This window comes from Falco naumanni, chromosome 3, assembly GCF_017639655.2.
Source record: "Falco naumanni isolate bFalNau1 chromosome 3, bFalNau1.pat, whole genome shotgun sequence".
NCBI classification, from domain to species: Eukaryota; Metazoa; Chordata; class Aves; order Falconiformes; family Falconidae; genus Falco; species Falco naumanni.
The window spans coordinates 112,311,959-112,334,229 of record NC_054056.1 but is presented as its reverse complement, the minus strand read 5'-3'; the positions used below and the strand labels follow the sequence as shown (position 1 = coordinate 112,334,229).

The 22,271-nt window shown below is 36.6% G+C and overlaps 1 protein-coding gene across 2 annotated transcripts in view; it reads left to right on the top strand.

Annotated features, from left to right (window-relative positions):
* CDH18 (cadherin 18) overlaps positions 1 to 22,271 on the top strand; it is a 343,866-nt gene that overhangs the window by 289,906 nt on the left and 31,689 nt on the right. For both annotated transcript variants that reach the window (XM_040587697.1, XM_040587698.1), the window contains exons 11-12: positions 4,266 to 4,402; positions 17,047 to 17,168. In XM_040587697.1, coding sequence (XP_040443631.1) covers positions 4,266 to 4,402; positions 17,047 to 17,168 — 259 coding nt within the window. The remainder of the gene's footprint in view (positions 1 to 4,265; positions 4,403 to 17,046; positions 17,169 to 22,271) is intronic.

Sequence of the window (22,271 nt, the reverse complement as noted above, 5' to 3'; positions counted from 1 at the left end):
AAAACTTGCACTATAGCTTTTTGCAGTCCAGAAAAAGCATTGAAAAACAGCTCAATAGAGGTGGAAGGAAGGGTAGGAGGGGAAGGGTATGACTATCTTTGTTGCCACTGTTATCTTGCTGAAAGTAAGTTTTTTACGAGGTGAAATAAATGTAGATGCCTAAGGAAACCTTCATTGGCTCTGGAATATGCTATATTTATGCATGTACCTGGTCTCTATTCTCAACATGTTGATAAATCAGTGGCTAATACTTATAAAGGCCTAAAATGTTAAGAACTTTTTAAATATAGTGAAACTTGTTCTAATTGAGTGGCCCTTACATGTGGCAGAAATGGGTGGCTCTACCAAGGGAGGTTCTTGTACAAAATATTTTTAGAGCTCTTGTGATCAGTGCTTTGGACTAGGATTCCTTGTTCTTCTCTTGTGTGGGAGTATCTTCTGCAATTTGTTTTACTGAGACATCCATGGAGGTTGGAAAGCACAGCAGTGCAAATGGCTGCTTTGGATATGATGGACAAAGCAATTGTAAGAAAGAATCTGGAGTAATGGAGGAGAACTGAACATTGTAACAGGAATGCATAAGAAAGGGCCACACTTATTCACAATCAAGAGAAATGTGTCAAGCTGCAAATGTTTCAATGTCTGTGACTGTATGCACACAAAGAGGAAATGCTACTGTGGGTAAATTAGAAACATTTTTCATTATTCTACTGTTACTGGAATTAAAAGTGTTAGTAAAATAAGTTACCTTAGGATCACTTTATTTCCATTAGTGACACAGAAAATACAACTGAAATTATTCATCCAGTACTAAGTTCTTTAAACTGAGAACTTTGAGCTTCTATAGAATGCATTTAAATAACTGATTTAGAAAGAGGTGTTCATATTTAAAACACTAAGACCATCTTTTATTATCAGTCTATGAAAACGAAGTGTTAGGTAGTCACAGTTCATAACAGAATCAAACTTCGGTTATTCTACACAAAATTCATATTTGGGACAAATATTTGTCATTTTAATTCTGTCCTTTACTCAGAGGGGGAGGTAATGATTAGCTGTAAGTCACACACACATACACAAGCAGCTGAGTATTCTTACTGCTTTAAGTTTTTTTCTCATTTCAGCCCAGTTTGAAATCAGGTCTATTTTTAAGCTACCATCTAAAGTACTAAATAGCCCTGGTTTTTTGGTTCTGTGATCAGCTCAATGCTGACTTTCAGAGCAGTCATTGTGCCTGATGTTGATAACAAGTAGACAATGTCCGCAGTAATAAATGTTTGCAAGGGCAAGACTCTTGTATTATAAATTGTTTTGGATTTGCAGTACATATTCCATAAGAACAGGTCAGTGAAGCTTTTTTTTTTTCTTTAGCAATAATTCTTATCATTACCAGGAGACCCCTAGAGTCAAGAAAAACAAGGCTGTTTCAGGAGAGAAGGAATTAAATGTTATCATTGCGTAACTGATTGTAAGCTCCACCAGTGATGGGTCTCCTAGAAAAACTGAGGGACAATTATGCTTCCTATGCTTCCCGTCAGCATTCCAGTTCATCATGGAAAACACAGTTGTGTATATGTGCACTCCCCGTCTTGCCCAGCACAACCGAACTTTCATTATTTCTGCCATATTGCAGGCAGAGATAGGCAGTATAGTCAAGATGTTCCAACTCTTTGTCATAGCTCAGGTTCCCTACACTGTCAAGCATAAGGTTTAAGGCATGGGGGAGATTTCTTCACCTGATGCATGTATCTTCTGTAAAAAGTTCAAATCTCAACATAACTCCATGGCAAGCATGGCAACTTTATGGACTTTTAGAGGTTGATAGCACTGTTTCCAAAGTTTTTGTAATTAATAAAAGGTAAGGCTAGTGATGCACATCAGATACAACTTTTCTGCAAATATTGGCACAATCTTTCAGAACATTTCCATGACAAATACACTTGGAGAACCTGAAAATCTGTGCTTCATGGAAGACTGAGACCTGCAGAGACTGGAAAAATGAATTGCTTTGACATTGAAATGCAGGTCCTGATTCCCAAATAAAGATGTGTGGGTAGCCTGGGCCAATACCGGCACATAAAATAATGCCAGCAAGGTAGTTGTGTGGTCCTTTTTTGTTTGTTTGTTTTGTAATGGGTCCTCAGAGTATTCCAATATTCCTCTAAAGCAACATAATTTTTCTTGGACAACTGTAACATTCAGTTTGTGACTGTCAGTGACTGATGAATGTTGATCAAGAGTGCTTTCTTAATTCATCTCCTTATTTACTGAGCACTAAGAAGCATACCAACTTTTGTAAGGGTGCCTGCATGCCCACTGCGATTCAGCACTTAGAAATTCAGCAATTTTTTGTTGGTTTTTTTCTGGCAACATAATTGTTTTGATATTTTTTTTTTCGTCCAATTTGGGACATGCTGATTAAATAATGTCCTCTGAAAAAATATTTCCTGAATTAAATTTTTAAAAATGGTTGCCCCATTCCCTGCATAATCAAGATCTTGCCAGTCTGTTTTCAGGATGGAGACAGTTGTAATCTGTTACTTGTTCGAAGCAACTTCAGCTGCCATCTTGCACATCCAAAGTGTCTTTATTGAGCACTTCTGGTGTATTTTAAAGTGGAGTATTCTCAGGTGCTGGTAGTTAATGACCTGAACGTAGGTTCTCACTGTAGCTCAGATAGGGAACAACAAGTTAAATCCTTACTCTAGGGAAACATAAAATGGGTGGGAACTGAGGTCTGCTGTCTCTCCAACAGCTGCCACAGTCATATGTGAACAGCTTCACTCTTCACAATGTTGAATGGAAACACAGAGAGCAAGCCAGAAGGAAAGATGAGCTAGCCTGGTTTTGGCTGCTTTAATTTCCAGCGCGTGACCTACAGTTCTTTAATTGCTGAAAATACTAGAAGCATGAAAAGAAATACTTGCACGCCACAAGCCAAAATAGCATGTTGTAAGGCAGATCTACAATACTTCTTGCAGAGGGGGGGAAGCGGATTCAGGTTCTCTCCAAGAAGGAACCAACAACAACCTCCTAACCTAAGCCATGAAGTCCTAGCTGGCTTTTCCACTGAGTGTCCTTAACTTTTGACCAGTTAAGATGCCTCAGTTAAATTGCTGCCTTCTCCTCTGGTGCTTTATTTCTTTTGCTTTTTCACATGTCATATCTTACTTCAATAAGTCATTCAATGAAAAGTTTGTTTGCTTGTTTGTTTTTACTTTCCACAAACAGTCTTCCTAAGTACATTGTGAGAGAAGTAAAACTGAAGTTATTTTTAACTTTTTTGAGCCTGACAGCTTTTATGTGTACTGCTCTTTTTATTAGTTGGCAGTTACACTTTTGGTGATGTAAAAATAAGAGCAATTGGATGGGACAAATAAATCATTTTGACCTATATAGAGCATCCATATGTTAAAAACTTCACAGAATGAAAGCAGGGCTGACAAATTATCAGGTAAAAGCAAATACGGTATATAAAAGACTTAGAATCTTTTTCCTTATTTGTTTCATCAAGTCTGAAGTTAGTGAAGAAGGCTTGATAGGGTCTGTAATTGCTTCATTTGTTAAAACTTGTTGTAAATGTCTCCAGCTTTGAGAAATAAATGTCTTATAAATCTCTCCTCCTCTATTCCCTCCCTCTGCTTCCATTACCCATTTCAAGGCTTTTACTGTCCCTGCTAGGCAAAGTGCCCGGGAGCTAAGGGAGATAAGTGGGGCTGCTTAGTTCTGCCTGTAGGCTGGTGTCACCTGCAGCTCTGGGAATCAGCTGGTTTAGCTACTAGTCTCTAATGGCTCCGTTCGAAACGGCTTGTGTCATCATGGCATCAACTTCATGTCAGAGAGACGTGCTTCATGACAGGTACTAGGACTGAGCACGCTGGTTTGCAGTGACAAGCAAACAAGCAGAAGAATAATATCTTAATATCGTTCTGGGGTTTTTTCTGCTTTTCCAGCTTATGATTTTATATGTGTAACTTACCTTTGACAGGATTGTATACTGCTGTGTAAAATATCACCTGTTAGCAATTCGTATCTTTGTGATTCATGGTGGAAAACTTACTATGTATAAAAAACCTTGTAAAATTATGAAAGAAATGAGCTATCCTGTTACTTCAGGTGTCTCCATAATGTAGAGCTTTTTTGGGGTGTTTTTAAAAATGTCTATGATTTTAAAAACTTGGAAGTAATATTTTCATGTAGCTTTCTGATGCTTTGGATTATACATACTACAATGAGTATATATTTATTGTTGTATTTCTTCATAGGTATTTCATTGATCATAACACAGAAGAAGATAGGTATTTCACCATTGATGCCAGTACTGGGACCATTAAGACTGCCAAGATCTTTGACAGAGAGGAGACGCCTTGGTACAACATCACAGTGGCTGCTTCTGAGATAGGTAAATATTGTATTTGGCACATAGTATTAATATTTTTTTTTAAAGAAAATAATAATTTTCAGTGTTTAAGAAACACTGTCCTCAGATGTTCTTCTTAACACCATTGGATTTTTAGTGAATTTGGATAAAGGGGAGTTTTCTCTGTGTGCATAAATTCCCTAATTCCACAAAACAAATAAACAAACCCACCCCCCCACCCCCCCATGCCTGTGTGGTTCCATCTGTGCAAATTTACCATGTTTTTCTGTATGTGATAAAAGGCTGCCAGTTACCCAGGAACAGTTCCAAGCGTCAGTGTCCTAAAATCAACAGCTTGTTCCATTTTGTTTCGTATTTCACGTATCTTAGAAGATAACGCTATGTAGTACTGTGTGAGAAATATATCCCTCCTTGATTCTGCTGTTAACCTGTTTTAGCGAATTGCATGTTAAATATGCTAATATTAATTTATATCTGGCAGGTGCCTAGTAGCTGCTGATTATGGGGGTATACTTCTGGACTTTTAATAGGCAAATTGCCAAATAAAGATACAATAAATACTTGCCTGTGCATTTGAAATGCCTCAAAATCTGATGAATTTCCATTGCCTCAGATAAGCCAAGTCAAGAGCAGTCAAGAATGTCTGACTGAGTAGTCCCAGATAAATATTTTTGCATGAGGCAAGGACAATTTAAAGAACATTTCAGTTACCTTTTTATTACAGGGTCTTTTTTTTTGGCACTTTTTAAAGTTTCAAAGTTAAACTCAACAGAGGAAATGAAAAAAAAACCCAACCTGGATCAATAGATCTAGTTCTGCTGACTCTTCACGACACTCTTTCAGTGGCAGTGATTTTGATCAAAACTGTGAATCTTTATATATATTCCTTTATGTTTTCTTTTTTATCTTTTTTTTTGTGTGTGTGTGTGTATTCTGTCATTGCCAGATGACATAATACAGGTTTTACCTGTACGAGGTGCCACTGACATTATTGAGCGCCCTGTGCTTTTACCTCCGGGTTTCACCTCTGTTTCATCTCCAGGTTAAAATGGAATCTGTTCTGCTGCTACATCACTAACACATGTTACAGAATTTACATCATGTATATATTTTATAAGGACAACAGATTGTTTCTTATTAGTTTGCCTGATTTCACAACTAACTTGATGTTTTGAACTAAGTAATTTTCTATTGTAAATAGTAAAATCTTGAGTCTTATGGTTAGTGCTTTAAAAAAGGTAACCACTGACACTTCAGTGTGCTTAAGTGTCTTTGTATATACCGTGTTATTTCAGTGCAGGATGAAATAAAATATAATTGAAGCCTTAGCATAAGCAGGTGCTTAGTAAGTGTTAATTTGCATTAAGATTTAAAAGCCGCATTGGGAGATACTGAAAAAAGGAGTAGTCACTAGTCTTTTTTGGAAGCCATCCAATTGTAAATATTTTGCAGAAATAAATTTCAAGAGCATTAAACTTCAGTGTAGATTTCTACACATTGTTTATTTCACATAATCAAATGAGTGGTAGTACATACCATGCTGAAAGAATAGAATGGAAAGGGGAGAAGGATTATGTTTATAACTGAAAGAGAATGGAATGAATAATGAGGATGAAATTCCTTTTATTTTTAAGACAGCCTGCTTAGAATTCTCCATTCCAGGTGCAGTTTTTTACAGGAAAACAGAGATTATTATTTTTTTTCTCCCTCACTTTGCCTTTCTTACTTTTAAAGTTGGGGTTGGAAAGATAAGTAAATCTATAATGTCGGTTATGAATAAAAGGAAGAGGCAGCAGTGAAGAAGAGATGGATGGCAGGCAGACTGACAGGCAGCCTAAATCATGGGCAGCCTGTCCTTTTGTTTACTTCTCTGGCCATTTTCTTGCCTATAGTAATTTGAAAATTGCAACACTGCTGTACTCTTCTAAAATCACTGTAAAATCAGTAATTGGTTCTGCAATGCAAAATGGAGCATGTGTTCTGTATAGAGCAAGGCCAGAACTCTTATGTTAGATGCTACCTAACTATCCCGTATCTACAGCCTTTGATGGCATTCACTTTCAGGTCCGTGCACAAGGAATTCCACAACTAAGACTAAAGCTGACAACTAGGTGGAAGGCTATAACCAAATTATTATTTAGCTGTGAGCGTGGCAGTCTTCAGGTTCATGTGACATGGTAGAAGGTATTTGTAGCTTCTGGCACCATTTGCTTAAGCCAGGAATATAGCAGAATCTGCACAGCCCAGAAAGACTGTACTGTGTCAACAGAAAGAGGTGCTCTGCTGAAATATTATTATGGTTATAGTTAGTTTCTTGAAGTGTTTTCCTCTGTTGACTTCATGCCTGCTTCGCTGACACAGTTGTTCTTAGAGATCATCCTTTGGGCAGGTCTTTGTAGCTGTGTTTATTTTGTGCAAAAAAAAATAATTGAGTGAACATTCTGTTTCTACCCTCGAATGTACAATATCCTCATGCTTCAGCCTTATTGTTTCTGAACCTTTCATAAGGCATTTACTTTCATTTTTAGTCTCCGTATGTGATATATACTCTGCACTGATCCAATGTCCCCTCTGCAATCAGTGGAAGTTCTACCACTCCCCTCTGTGAGAGTAATGTTGATGTAATGATGAGTGATTTTTTCTGATTATGCAGCTACTTCCTAAAGCACACCAGAGTTCATTGCCATGAGAACAGGTCAGGCAATCCTTTTTTTTTTAACGTGCACTCTTCTTTAACAGTAGTATACAATGAGGAAGAATAGGATTTTGGTGTCCAGGGCACAGCACTGAAGCTACTGCTTTGATTGTTTCAGTACTAGTACTTCCTGAAAACTCCTTGTGGCATTAGGGAATAAGAAAAGTGATAAAATAATATTATGTGTTATACTGAAGGGTCTACAGACCATGTTTGGGGCAGGGGGAAGAACTACAAATTGATGGTAATAAGATTGTAAAATACAGTTTCACATGGAATTATTCACACTTCATTAGCTTGTTAGACGTCTTTGAAAAAGTTTATGAGAGAGTTTTTAGAAGAGGAAGGAGATAGAATTTAACACTGTTAAAGGTTTTTGATCATGTTTTTGGACAAGTGTAATGGAAATGGGAAAGTACAGTGCCGGTGCACAAAGTTCTATAACAGAACAAAGACTGATTTAGAGGAAAGGAATACAGTCATAGTAACTGGTTGTTTCCTTTGGGAGTGGAAGAAGTTATGCCTGAGCTATTTTAAGGGCTGGTGTAGGATCTGTCAATTAGAATACTTTGTAATGATAGCACACAATGATAGGAAGTGATTCAGATTCCCAAATAACCTCCCCGTCTGCTAAAAATGAAGGAAGAGTGAGAGATACTCATGTAGGAACAAGACACATGGAAGTATGGGCTAGATAAATGGATAGTGAGGAGGATTGAAAACTGTCTGAAATGGCAGGCTCAAAGGGTTTGATCAGCAGACCAAAGCGCAGCTGGAGGCCAATCAATCACTACGCAGTTTGCAAATGACACAAAGTGAAAGTAGTGGCTGATACACCAGAGGGTCATGCTGCCATCCAGAGGGGTCTCAGCAGGCTGGAGAAATGGGTGAACAGGAACCCTTTGAAGTTCAGTAATAGGAAATGCAAAGTTCAGCACCTGGAGAGGAATGATCCCGTGCCCCAGGACACATGCAGCGCCAACTGACTGGAGAGCAGCTTTTTCAAAAAAAAGTACTCGGATGGAGGTCCTGGTGGATGCAAGCTGGACATGAGCCAGCTATGTGCCCTTGTGGCAAAGGTGGCTCACGGTGTCCTGCACTGTGTGAGGAAGGGTATTGCCAACAGGGTGAGGGAGGTGATCCTTCAGCAGCACTGGTGAGACCACACATGAATGCTGGGTCCGGATTTGGTACCCCAGTACGAGAAGGGCATGGAGCAACTGGACTAAGTCCAGTGAAGGGGCATGAAATCATTAAGAACTGGAGCATCTGTCATATGAGGAGAGGCTGAAAGAGTTGGGACTGTTCAGTTTGGAGATGAGGAGGCCCAGAAGGAGTTTATCATATGTTTAAGTACCTGATAGGGGTTAGTAAAGAAGATTAGTAAAGATGAGAAGACTCATCTGAGTATTACCCAGTGAGATGACAGGAGGCAATATGCATTTAAGCATAAGAAAATGTTATTACCGTGGGATTAGTCAAAAATTGGGACAGGTCACCTAGAGAGGTTATAGAGTCTCTGTTCTTGGAGATACTGAAAACCCAACTGGACATGGCCCAGAGCGATGTACACTAGCTGACCCAGTTTGACCAGGGGAGTTGGACTTGCTCATCTGTGGAGGTGCCTGCCAACCTCAAGGATTCTGTGATTTTTGTGATATTGGGAGCTATGTGTGGAATGTGGGGAAGAAAAAGGACAACTACTTCTCACAAATTGTGATGTATTCTCAAAGAAAATAGGTGACTGTAAAAGTAAGTGTGTGTGATTCAATTAAGGTTTCTCTCTAGCATATAGTAGTGCTGATAACAGAGGCAAAAGCAACAATAATAGCAAAATCTCAAATCACAGCCCCTGTAAGAGAAAGGTGGCCCTAAAAAATGGATGGCCTTCTGCCTGTTTGAAAGCCAATTTCAGTTAGAAAAATAAACATGTACTTCAAAGTTTTCAAAGCAGTGCTGCAAATAGGAAAAATAGTATCCTTGAAGTCTTTGCGCTCAATAAGAAGGAATGAAAGCTGCGGGGTGGTATAAACACTGACAATTGAAGGAATCGGAGAATGGCTTGGTTTGAGAATCAAAGTGAGGATTATAGCTTTCACTAGAAATTTCTAGTTAGAAATATAGCAAGGAGGACTGTGTCAGGAAACTCCTTTTAGGTATTTCTTCTACCATCTGAACCGACTGTGTTCAACATCTGCTCAGTAGACACAGCAAACCATTTCTAGATGTGGTGTTCAGATGATGTTAACATCAAGAGATTACTGGGATTCATAAAGTACTGGACATTTAGGTGGATAATAAGAACATCTGTGGTCATATTAAGAAACATGATTTTTTGAAAGCAAGGGAAGTGCTTATATTTCAGGGCAGATCTAAAAGTTCATATTCAGACATTTAGAAGATCGTTTCTATTGGGAATTTTTGACATACTACTCTTATGCAAGTGGTAAGTATACCAGTGTGTAAAATAGCTTTCTGGGTTTACTAGCACATTGTTCTGTTTGGGTGAAGTTGTGATGTTCCTGTGCATGTTCAAAATGTTCTGCGATGGCTGAGAATGAAAAACCAGATAATTTCCCACTATTTACCTAAAGGACCAACTTGAATACAATGAATGCACAAACTGTCTTTGAAGGGTCCCTAAAGCATTCCTAATCTGTAAAGCCATGGAGAGGCTGTGGAGAACAGGAAAACTGAAATAATAGGGTTCATGCCAGATTCTGTCAGGCCTCCTAAACTTAAAGAAATTATAGCAAGAGACACTAAAAAATGACCATATGGAAGGATACCACATGTACAGAGCCTTGATACCACCATGTGTTAGAAATCAAAACACTTAAGAGACATCATTATGCAATTGATTTTACAGAAAAAAAACCAAAAATCTCTAAGGCTATCAGACTCAATCAGATATTGGAATAAAAACCAAAGATATTTGTCATTGTTTATATGTCTTCTTTATTTGCTTTGCCATGCATATTCCTCATACTAGCTTCAGCAGGGGATAAGATACGAAAGTGTTGAATTAAAGCAACCCTTCACTGACAAAATATGCAATACCCAGTAACGTGGTATTGAAAATATCCCAGGAAAATACAGTCATTACAAAAAATAGACAAAGAATTAACTTTCAGAGGTATTTTCACAGAGGGCAAATAAGCCCTATTCAGAATTTAAATATGTGAAAAGGCAGGACAGATTATAAGAATAATAGTTTGATGTAGTTTTCAAGAATTAGGGTAAAAAATTTAAAAATTCCATGTTCTAATTATATGATAAGCATTTTTTTCATCGGTAAGTTTTGTTAGGAACAGAAACAGTAACAGAGAGATATAGTTATATAACTCAGAGAAAAACAAGATGCACAGAGAAATAATAATTTTCAGCAGTGACATATAAAATCTCCTGATATTTTGAATAAATAATGAAAGCTCTATTATTACATTTAAAAAAAAAAACAGATTAAGTATATAATTATAGTGAGCTGCAGTTATATCTTTAATTTAGATGAACAGGGATATTGCCACCTCATACTGCCATTAGTGAAGAGCTAATTATGAGAAGACCTTGTCAGTTCTTGTTCATGTTTTATGGTTCCATTGCAGGAGAAAAGACATTCCTAAGATTTTAGTTGGAGATTAAAATATATGTTACTTTCGATAGCACTACATGACTGTCATGGAGAATGAGAACTGAAGATAAGAGTGGAGTTGTAAAGTAAACAATAAACCTGTTCATGCCATTAAGAGGCACAGTGATTTATTTTTTTAAAAAAATAATAATCAAAAGACAAAAATGCATAATTTATTTCTGTTTATTTTAAAATGTACAAAACCAACATACACATTGCCTGAAGGAAATAAGTCTATGGAGTAGTACTACCTGGTGGTGTACAGCATTGAAAGAATTAGAAAAGAACAACAATTTTATTTTCTCATTTAATTTTTTTTCCCCATAATCAAGAGTAACTTTAATGCCTTGTGTCAAATAATTTTCAGAAAAAGGAACCCTTTTCAAGATCTAAAAGAAAGTAATCTAAATCAACAAAATGCTGTTCTAGTGTTGCAGTCTCGTAACCCTCTGTATCTGGTGGACACCAGGATGATTGTTTAATACCGTTGAGTTTGTTTCTATCTTTGTGTCTTAGTTTTTCCTTGAAGTGATTTTTTTCTTACAATTAATAGAAAATTTCCTTATACTGATTTTCTGTCTATAATTTTTTTCTCAAAACTAGTTTGTTTTTTTTTTAAACAATTCAGAGTACACTTGAAAAATGAAATCCACTCATTTTTTTTTAACATCAGTACAGGGAAAGTCTGTCATATGTATTGCTTTCTACATTTATGATTATCTCTGTAGGTACATTACAGAAACAGACATAAAAGTGTTACCTTAAACCCAGTCCCCACCAAGAAAAAAATCACACTCGTTCTTCATCTTTGACCTCACTTGCACTCTGTCTGCTAGCTCAGTTTCAGAAAGTTTTGGTGTTGGAAACAACTACTTTATTCTTCCAAGAAACAGAATCTTCCACAAAAGTAGTTCTCTAAAAGTGGGCCAGATTATAGAAGACCTTAAAAACTACAGGGTCTGAGTTTTAAGACTGTTTTGATCATGGAGTAATGACAAACTGAATATCTGATATCTTTTTAATGGTGAGAGCTAGACACAGTACTGGTACCCTGTCCAAACTTTCCAATAATGCAGTTTATTTTCAGCTTTAGCAAATTGCCTTCTAATGGACCATAAAGGTAGAATAATATGATTTTTAGCAGAATCTGCTGTTCTTGTAAACGTACGTACCAGTGCAATAAGGAAAAACTATTGCTTTATTGCTAAAACTATCTCAAAAAATCCCAGTTGTCAAAACACAGCTAGTTCTCCATCCTGCTCAAGAAGTGATGCTTCTAATTCCAGGTTCAATGTTTATTTTCCTGTGTATTTTTATTTAGTCATTGGCTTCTAGGCATGATGGATTTTCTTATCTTCTATATCTTAGAGGAAGGGTATGATGAAGATAATCCTACGTTGTCATCTGAAGATGGTGTAGGGTATAGCTCCTCCTGGCAATCAAGGTGGGTCCCCAAAGAAGAGACAGTCTTTGGGATCATGTAACATTTCCCTGTTCTGGGCTTTGTCAATCAGTACCAGGATCTCAAAACAGATATTTCTGGCCACAGAATTAGTATATTTTGTGGTGCCTTGATCTATTCAGGAGTTGAGCACCAGTGTTGTCTATGAGCTGCAGAATTTTGCTTGCATTAAGGCAGAGGGCGTTGCCAGCTTGAGAGTGCTAGATCTGTTTTAAGTCTGCTGCAGTGCTATTATTCTTACTATTGCTCCTGTTGCTACTGCTGCTACCACTACTAGCATGATTCAAGAGAAGTGATCAGTGCCTTCAGGTCTGTGTTCATCAGTGAGAAGTCAGATTTTTACTGTAAGAAAAAATGAAACAATTTCTAGCCAACTTCAGGTAACAATATTTAAAAGTACCCACTACCTTAATAAAGCAGAATAGAACATTACAGTTATTACTAGAGTCTGCATAATCTTCTCCTTGCCAGTTTATTGCATATACACCATTCTGAATTAAACTTAGTATTTTCTGAATATTACTGCTCTCATTTACATACTAGAAATTCTTTCCTCATTTTAGTTCTGTTTATGTAGTATATTTTATTCTTCCTAGACCTGTGTTTAGTCTTCTAATGTGTCAAAACTAGTCATTATTAGAGAAGCGTGATGAGTGCTTCTGCTTCTCTTTTAAAAAATACTGTAATAGATAGATGACTTAACTTCCTAAGTATTGCCTTGCCTTATTAGGTCTCAAAAAGATGTCAAAATAAGAAAAAAATAAAGTTGTTATTGTATTAATTAAGATCAATGTTTAATATTGATGATGCAAAAGCACAGACATTCATTGTAATCCTACACTAGGTGAATATTTTATTCTAGGTCACAAAACTGTGTAAAATGACTCTTTTTTTTTTTTTTTTTTTTCTAAAATCCTTCTCTCTAAAAGTAATTCAAGCTGTCTCTGGGTTAAATTATTAACTCAGTTTTCATAATAGTTTAACTATTCCATTCTAACTTAAAAACCAACCAAACAAACATACAAACAAAAAACCCAACCCAACAAACAAACAAAAAGCAAAAAACCAAAACCACAAAAGTGTTGATGCCAGGAATGTTATTCTGAATGTCATTTAGAATTTATGTCAATTTTTTTTCATAAAGCCCATGGGAATTTTGTTAATACAAAAAGGAATTCTCAGACAACAGTTGCTATTAAAAAGCTTTCTTCTTAAATAGGGGTTTTAAAAGTTTTCTCACAGAAATTAATGGAAGAGTAGATTCAAGACCTTAGGCTGCCTGTTGATAGGGACTTCTGTAAGTTTGCAGAGAACTTGCTGGTGGAGGGGTTGATAGTGAAATCGATTCACTTTACAGATATTTAGTATACTTGCAAAAGAACAATTTATTCTGGGAAAAATCTCAAACATAAGAAAGCAAGTCCCTTGTGTAGGTGAATTGGAGCAATATTTCTGCTTCAGTTGCCCCTTAAAACAGTGAGCATTCACTCTGAAAAGCCTACTTTTGAGGCACAATGCTGATGGGACACAGAACGTATCTGGCTGTTTTATAATGCACAGGCCTGAACTGCATGTCAGCACTGGTTATCTTAAAACTGGAAATCTGCCAAACTGCTGCAAGAAATTTGCCTAATTAACAAAAACGTACTACTAAAAGGACCAGGTATTTGAGTGGTTTGGAGATTGCGAGTTAGTTGTACACCCCAAAAAGATTGGAACTTATATTTATTTTATAATAAAACAAGAAAACTGAGCCTAAAAAAACCCAATTTATAAAGCCCTTCTTAATTCATCCTCATTCTCTCCCCCCGTTATAAACCATGCTATTTTCTTGCATGTGAATCCATGTAGTTTACGCAATTTGACAAACTTCAAGACTGTTTTGGCAAGTGGTGTTAATACCTTCTCTGTTAGCATTTTGTGGTAAGTAGGCTGTCCATATGGAAATTTGCCTGTAAATGTCAATGATCCTAAGGTAACCGCTTCCAGTTAGTAATGCACTAAGAACTCTTCTGAACTGGAAAAGTATTTATGAATTCTTTGTACTGCAAAGCAGCTGCAGAACACATGAAGGTAAATTCTCTGAATCTCCATAAAATCTCTGTGAAATTAATGCAAATTTAACAGACTAGAGCAAGAATGCATTGGGTGGTAGTGACAGGCATACAAGAGGACACATTCAAGGTGGGGCAGAGGTCTGATACACTGTACTGAAACATGTACCAGTTTTTTGCCACACATTGGACTAAAGCATTTGCTTTTCCTTCCCCAGTAGCTATTCCAAATATGCCGGACCTATAGAACAGTTCTCTCAGGTATCCTCTGCCCTGTGCTCTTCCTGTTGTTCCGCTCCGTTCCTCTCAGATGTATTATGCTCCCTTACAGCTTTGAAGGTGGCCCTTCTTTGAGAGGAGACTGGACCAGTGACCTCCAGAAGCCCCTTTCAACTAAGATTTTTCAGTGATCCTGTAATTATCTGATAATCACAAATTTTTGTTGTTGTTGGGTTTTTTTTTGTTTGTTTTTGTTTTTTTTTTTTTTTTTTTTTCCTGGCAAAAGTTTCTTTGGGTCTTCTCAAGCATTAAAATCTTCAGTTCCTTCGCTATAGTTTATGAAGCTATGCCCAAATGGATTTATTCATCCTTATAACCCTTTACTGTGATCTCTGCCTTCTGTCTCCTTTTTATGCTTTTGTGTGCTCTCTCTTTATCTGCTTTGTGTCCTTCCTTTAATTTATACCACTTCCTAGGTCACGTACCTCACAAACTATGTGAGGGCCTCCCGAACAGAGCCTTGAGAGCAAAGCTCCTTTGAACCACAGGTCATCTCTAGATCAACTATTGCTAGGTATCATGTTCGGTAATTGTAAGTAGAGGAGTTTTGGAATTGGATTGTCTGATAACATTGACAGAGGAGGTTACCTAAATGAGTTTGTAAGCTGTGTTCCAGTGAGCAGTAAGAAATATTCAATCTCGACTGCTTGTGCTGGTCTGCACAATCTCATGAGCTACATCCAGGGGAGGACCAAACATCTTTTTATGTTTGCTCATACTGCAGAGGGTCTCGTGCAGAGGAGATTGCTTTCTTCAGTAATAAAAGTAAAGGTGGAGGAATGGTTCCTTTCTCCCAACTGCTTAGTGAACCGCCAGCTGTCATTCTTCCTCACCTTCACTTTATATATTCTTAGCATTTTAACATTCCTCAAAGTTTTCCACTAAAAATGTTTTCTGGATAGCAATGGAAAGCCTCAGTCTTGCGTGAACACAATTAAGAAAGCCTACTGTAGTCCCTTAGTTCAGTAGTTATAAAGATATTTGTGTTTTGGAGTAAAATGGAAAATATCAATGGTCAAGGAAAAATTCATCAAGAGAATGAATTTTGAAGTCTCTAAATGTTTTCTGAGTGTGTTCTTCTAACACTAATGTTAATTGGGAATAGAGGTTCCTTTATTATCTACCTTAAGTCTCCCTTTTCTATTGGGTTTTTTAATCTTTCTGTTCCCATTTTATGAGAATAATTGACTAAGTTCCAAAAATGAATTAAAAGCATGAGGTGAACTTAGACATATTAGTTAAAAAGAGAATGTGAAAAATCTGAAGAGAACTTCTAAACCCCAGGCTCTTTGACTAGTATACCTGATGAAAATCGAGAAGGATAAATCTCTCACTTTATCAAAAGAAACTTCAACATTCTCAAATATTCTTTCAGTGGGAGGCTGCATTACTGGTGACTTTGAAGACAAACATGAGTTTTTCAGAATTCTAAGCAGAGGCCATTAAAAGTGTGACAAATCTGAGGCATTTTACAGATGACCCTTTTTGACAGAAACATGATGTGGATTAATTAAGAGCAAAATAACCAAGGGAATTTTTTTTCTTTGAATGAGCACACCCAGGGACACGCAGTTTTAAAATGTGAGTCTGTAAGGAATGTAACCCCATTGCTCCATCTTGTTATCTTGTTGCATTTCAAGGAGTGACTTTGCCATCTTCTACTGGTAGTTTCATTTAATTGGTGAAAGTAAAATTAAGTTTGTCACATAACCGATTCATTCTTCTACAGACTTCAGAAGGTGTATGTTAGCTGATTATAAAAAAGTTTGAATATATAATTCTTTCAACAAAAATAAATTTTCTTAGTAATAAGAACAAGGGAGTTACGGATTAAAAAAATAAAATAAAATGTTTTTTTTCCCCATTTTATCATGCAAAGTGTATTCTCATTGAAAGGATTCTATTTCTTGTGCTTTTTGAGGGTGAGCTCTCATGAAAGTATAGATCATAGCTTAAGACACTGTTACTTCAACCTTGTTTTCTTACTGGTATGTCACTGCTAAAGCAAGACTCATTAACTGCTTTGTGTAACAGCATAATAACTTCTAAGGAAGTGGAACTCAAGCTTGGGAAAGGTTTATATGTGCCTATGCATTCATATTTTCTTATTATTTTGGTATTTTATTCCCAAAACTCTTTAAGGGACTGATAAAAAGCTTTTACTAGTTTCCATATCAGATTTTATTCAATATTGTGATGACACTTTCACATTCATAACAAAGAAATTGACCGTTTCTTAGCACACAGCGTGACAGTATGCAATAACTCCAACCACTTTCTCCTACTTCAGTTCCAGAGTAACTTGCGTTTATGTTGATATGTGACTTCAAGACTCATTCCATACTTTCCACCAACTTTTTATTTATTTTTGGATATGGTTAATGAACCACAGCAAACAACCACTATTAGTATCTTGCTACCTGAATTTTGGCAGGTGTGTCTAATTCTTACACAGTTATTGTGCTAAGAAACCATGTTTAAATTGGGGATGTTGTGGAATATTGAGTGTTTCAAAAGGCTTAATACCCCCTGTGTATTTTGCAGACAATCCTGGGCTAGTGAGCCATGTTCCAGTTGGTGTTAGAATCCTGGATGTCAATGACAACCCTCCAGAACTTGCCAGAGAGTATGACGTAGTGGTCTGTGAGAATGCAAAGCCTGGTCAGGTAACTTTCACACCTATCATTCTCCCAGTGAGAAACAATTATTACTTCATTTGTTAATGCCACATATGAAAGAAGTTTGATTCAGGGAACACATGTCATAATTCCTTCTGATCTCATTTTTGTATTTCATGTTTTATTCAACTTTTTAATTGAATTAGGCTGAAGGAAGAAGATTTGGAAATTTGTTCAATATATCTCTCTTGTTGCTGCAAAAAAAATATCCAAACTATCTTTAGTAGACAGGCAAAACTTTAATTTTGTCAGATAAGTGATGGAGTTTGACAAACCACTATTATGAACAAAATGTATGAAGCAGATTTAACATCTCTCATCTAAGTGCCACATGGTAGCAAGGTTTCAAACACACTCACTACAATGTCTGGTTAACATAGCTGCCATCCTCGCTCTACTTGGTGATTGCCCTTGTCTGTACAGTGTCATTATGGAAAAGATGTTGGATAGGTTTTTCACAACTATTAAGATGGGGAGGGTCAGAACTGAGACTGAATAGCTGAATCACATTCCAGCGACTGCTCCTGTGATCAATAAACTTCATTGCAGTCCATGGTTTGACAATTTTACCAAGTTCTTTTGCTTTAGCAAAAAAAAATAAAAATCTATGTTCATAGATTGAGCTTTTACCCAGCATTCTGTGCTGGTTTTGTGTTGTTAGGTTGTAAGGTGCAGTTGTGAGCTCATATCTTCCCTGAGGAATATATTACTAGTAGTAAAGTTTTCTCAGCAAATATGTAAAAGCAGTGTACATAAATGCATAGTGGCATATTTCTGGTTTTAGTGTTGAGACTATATAAATGCTGTTCTTTGTTGGACTGCAGGCTGACCAAAATTATCTTCTCTAACAGTGGCCAAGCTGACACCTGAGAGTATGAGAACATGGCAAACGTGTTTGATACTTACCCCAAGTACTTGCACAGATTATTTCCTATCCAAACATGGTTTCTGGTTTTAATAATCCTTTAATAACCATCGCATATGAATCTGTCTAACTTTTCCTAACAAACATAAACTTTTGATGTATACTACCTCATGCATCAAGGAATTTTGCAGTTTAATTCCATGTTTCAGAAAGACCTAGCATCTTCTTTCTTTTTTTCCACTTTTTTTTTAATCTTCCCATGCTCTCTTCAATAAATATTTACCAGTTCTTGTGTTGGGGCTGGGGGGAGGGAGAGAGAGAGATAGGGAGCAGTTGATCCCCATTTATTATCTCTGTGCCATTCATAAATCTCTAGCACATTGCTCCTCAGCCATCTCTTGTCCAGACTGAAAAGTCCTACTTAACTTGGACAAGCTGTGAAAGCCCTTTTAGACTTCTGATCATTTATCTTCCTCTCCTCTAAACTTTCTCCAACTCCTCTCTATTCACCTTGAGATGGGGAATCATGATTCAGGATGCAGGTATGCCGTGGTTTATAATTCTTATCATAGTTCATGCTTCACAGTATATGAGGATCTCTGCTTTGTTCTCTATTCCTTTCCTAACAGTGGATTTGCTTTTTAACCACTAGCAAGCACTGAACACAAAAAAACTGCCTGCCATAACACCAGTATCATTAGAAGTAATGGTCAGCTCATGATCATCATCATGTATGTGAAGTTAAGACTTTATGTCTATGTATTTTGAATTTCACCTGGTTTTTTATTGCCTGGCTACTGAGTATTGGAAGGTCTTTAGTGCCAGCTCTTCCTCTTTTCTTCCTTGAACAACTCAGTACCATAAGTCAGTTTGGTGGCCTGATTATTCACAGTCTTTATAAGCTGCTAATTGTTACACTGACCAGCAAGTGGCCTAGCATAAATCTGTGTGGAACAGGAAATCTCTGTGACATCCTCTTCGGGTGGAATAGACCATTTACAGGAGAGACCCTGTTTTCTGTCTTTTGAGCAATTACCTGTGCTGGGACCTTCCCTCTTATCTCATGACTGCATAGTTTTCCTCAGTGCTCTTAGTGAGACACCTTACTCAAAGCTTTTGAAAATCTAAGTAGGTCTGTCTATCAACTGAATATCTCTAATTAACAAGCTTATTAAACTAAAAATAATGTTCTGAACACCTCAAATCAAGCCAAATACAGAAGAATTAAAACTTCTAAAGGACTAATAAAAAAAATAACATCTCTTAAGCATTTATTGCGATTTGCGATTGCTTTCAACATAATCTGATATTTTTAAAATTACATGATTTAACAATCATTGTTAAAATGTTATAATTAATAATAAGCTAAAGCATGCAGTGGAGCTAGCACAGAAGTTCTCTGTTTGATGGGGCTGTTGCTGTTGGTGAGTAGCTAATGTTATTAGGAAAGTTTTAACTCTCCAGTAATAGCTCTCCAAATGGAATTTGCGTGAGATATTTAAAGGATAAAAAAATTTTACTGTAAAAGCATTTGCTCCTGATTTGGGTCAGTGTTGTGTTTCTCTCTGAGCTACTGCTGCAAGTGAATGACTCCTGGCCTCTAGCATTGCAGTTTAACAGCCAAGATTACCACTAGCATGAAGGACTCTACAAGCAGCAGTTTAATATGGAAGGCTGGATCAGCATGCTGTTGTATTCTTAAACTAACAGGACTCCCTTCCATACATGAAATACACTATTTTTTATTTGCATTGCACAACAAGGCTTCAGAAAAGATTGTGGTACCATTGCACGGTACAAAAAAGCAAAACTAAAAACAAAACACAAAAGTACATGGCACTTACTCGGAAGATCTTACTATCTAGTTTAAAAAAGAAAATTACAATGTTCAACAAATATTAAGGAGGGACAAATAAACAAGGATTACAGAACAAGACAAGTGTTCCATATTCTAAAAAGCATGCCCAGCTGGATGGTTTTGAATCACTGAAAAGGCAGTATTTAGCCTGAGTTATCTTGTCATCTTGTGAGAATGATTCATAAGATTTATCACTAAAGAACAAGTTCTGTCAGATACTGCCAGGCTCTTCTGCTTGACTAGTGCTTTGAGACTGGGATCTAGCCCTGCATGGCTTGTAGGAGTACGTACTTCATTCCTCAGCACATCTGTTTTGAATTAATTGTATACAAGATAAACTAACCAATACTTCCTCATTGGAAGACTTTTTGTGTTTGCTTGTTTGTTTTCAGAAGAGGCTTCTATGGAAAGAAATTACAGTATCATTTAATTGCACACCCTCTATCTCCTGCTTCTTTTTACCTCCGCAGCTCAATTTATTTACTTTAAAAAACCCAAGAAAACCCAACAAAAAACAATAAAACTTAAGGAACTAAGTGCTTAAAGGAACCCCTCTAAGGAATGTCGAACAGAAAATGCTTGTGAGAAGATGGTAATTTCCACACTGCAGTGACAGCTTTACTCCCGTAGCAGTCAACTTGTTGAGAAGATACACTAAGTGTCTCCAGCAGCTTCCAGGTGACTGCCTGGTAGATACTGTATATTAAAGTAGATAAAGCAGCTGTGATTTGATCTCAGATGGCATTCAGACATGAGAGCTCTTGACTTCTAGAAATGTACTGATTTTGTGAATGATTGTGAAATTTAGCCAATGTAGGAAAATAAAATTCTGCCATCTTCCACAAAATGAACTTGTAAATTAAATTTTCCTTTTCTTGAAATGCAACTTCTTTAAATGCTTTGTTCTGGAAAGTGAAGGAGTGAATCATTGACAGTTTTCTGAATGTTTCAGTGTTTGTCCTGGCAGAGTATAAATGTATTAAAATAGGTTAGATTAAAATCTGACTATAACTGTTAGCCATAGTCACTATATCTCTCCAAAGATAACATTTTTTCTGGTTGTTTTTCAGAGGAGTAATAGAAGAAGTTGTGATAGCGGTGAAATGTCATTTTCCTGACACTATCCATCACTGTAAATTAACACACAGGTGTGTATATGTGTACACACTGTACACACATGCACACGCACACACACAAACAACTTTTGTAGAATCAGGGTGTATAAATATTGCGCTTCCAACATGAGCTACCTCACTCTGGATGCTGTTATTTCTGATAGTCAAAGGAAATCAATGTTAGCTGGCAGGGAATGCCTCCGCTATAAGCTTTTTGTGTGTATATTTACTTGTTTATTGATTCACTTCTGAAAAGGATCTGAGTAGAATTTAGCACCTGCTGTCTATCGGCTTCAATTAGCTCTCCTCTGTTCTTGAAATTCTCTCTTTTCTTACTAACTCTTCCCTTTAAATAATACCGTAATCCTTTTGTTTCATTGCTTCAGTGCTGTGGACTGAGCTTTACAGCAGCTGAGGTGCTATGTTTAAATTTTTATTTTAAACAGGTTTAGTAAGGTGCATGTTAATGTCTGCTGATAGACCATTAATTAGTTAACCTATTAGTTAGAAAGGTGTTAACAGTACATTTGGGTGTCAAGAGGACACACTTGTTCCTCACCTCTGAATGAATGTCTTTTAGAAATCTTTTCCTTAGAAAGCAAGAGCCTTTTCTGAAGGAGTGTGAACTTTGTTTAAAGATGTATCTGTCAAAAATATTTTGACCTGTGCTATTACACATACAGTGTCTATTTTCCACATGGAAAACTATGATTTCTGTACCATCTGGTGCTATACTTTTTACATACATTGATGAATTCAGGGGATGTAGACAGTGTATTTTGTTAAGATTTAAAATTAGTTTTAAAACCAAATAAATCTCAAACCAGTCTTGTGGCACTGAGACCTTGATCAAAGGTATTTTTGTTGCAAAATGGCATGTTCTTGAAGCAAGATTCTGTGAAATGTTTTATGTAAGAGGGCAACAAGACAGCAACAGGACAGAAGTTTTATCTACTAGGCTGTCAAATAAAAGCTGAAGATGCATGGCACAATGTTATATTTGATAAACAGCACTGTGGGTTTGTAAACAATATTTAATACATTAGTATATTTTTAAATGTCTTATCTGAATTTTTTGCAGTTATGCGCAGTATTTCACAGTATTTTTAGTATTTGAGTAATTATAGAAACAATCTTTTGAAAATATTCTTCCATCAACTTTTTTTTTTTTTTTTTTGTGTTACTTTGCCTCATAGCATTTCAACATTATTAAGTAATCTATAGCTAAGGTAATCTTATATTCCTGTTTTATA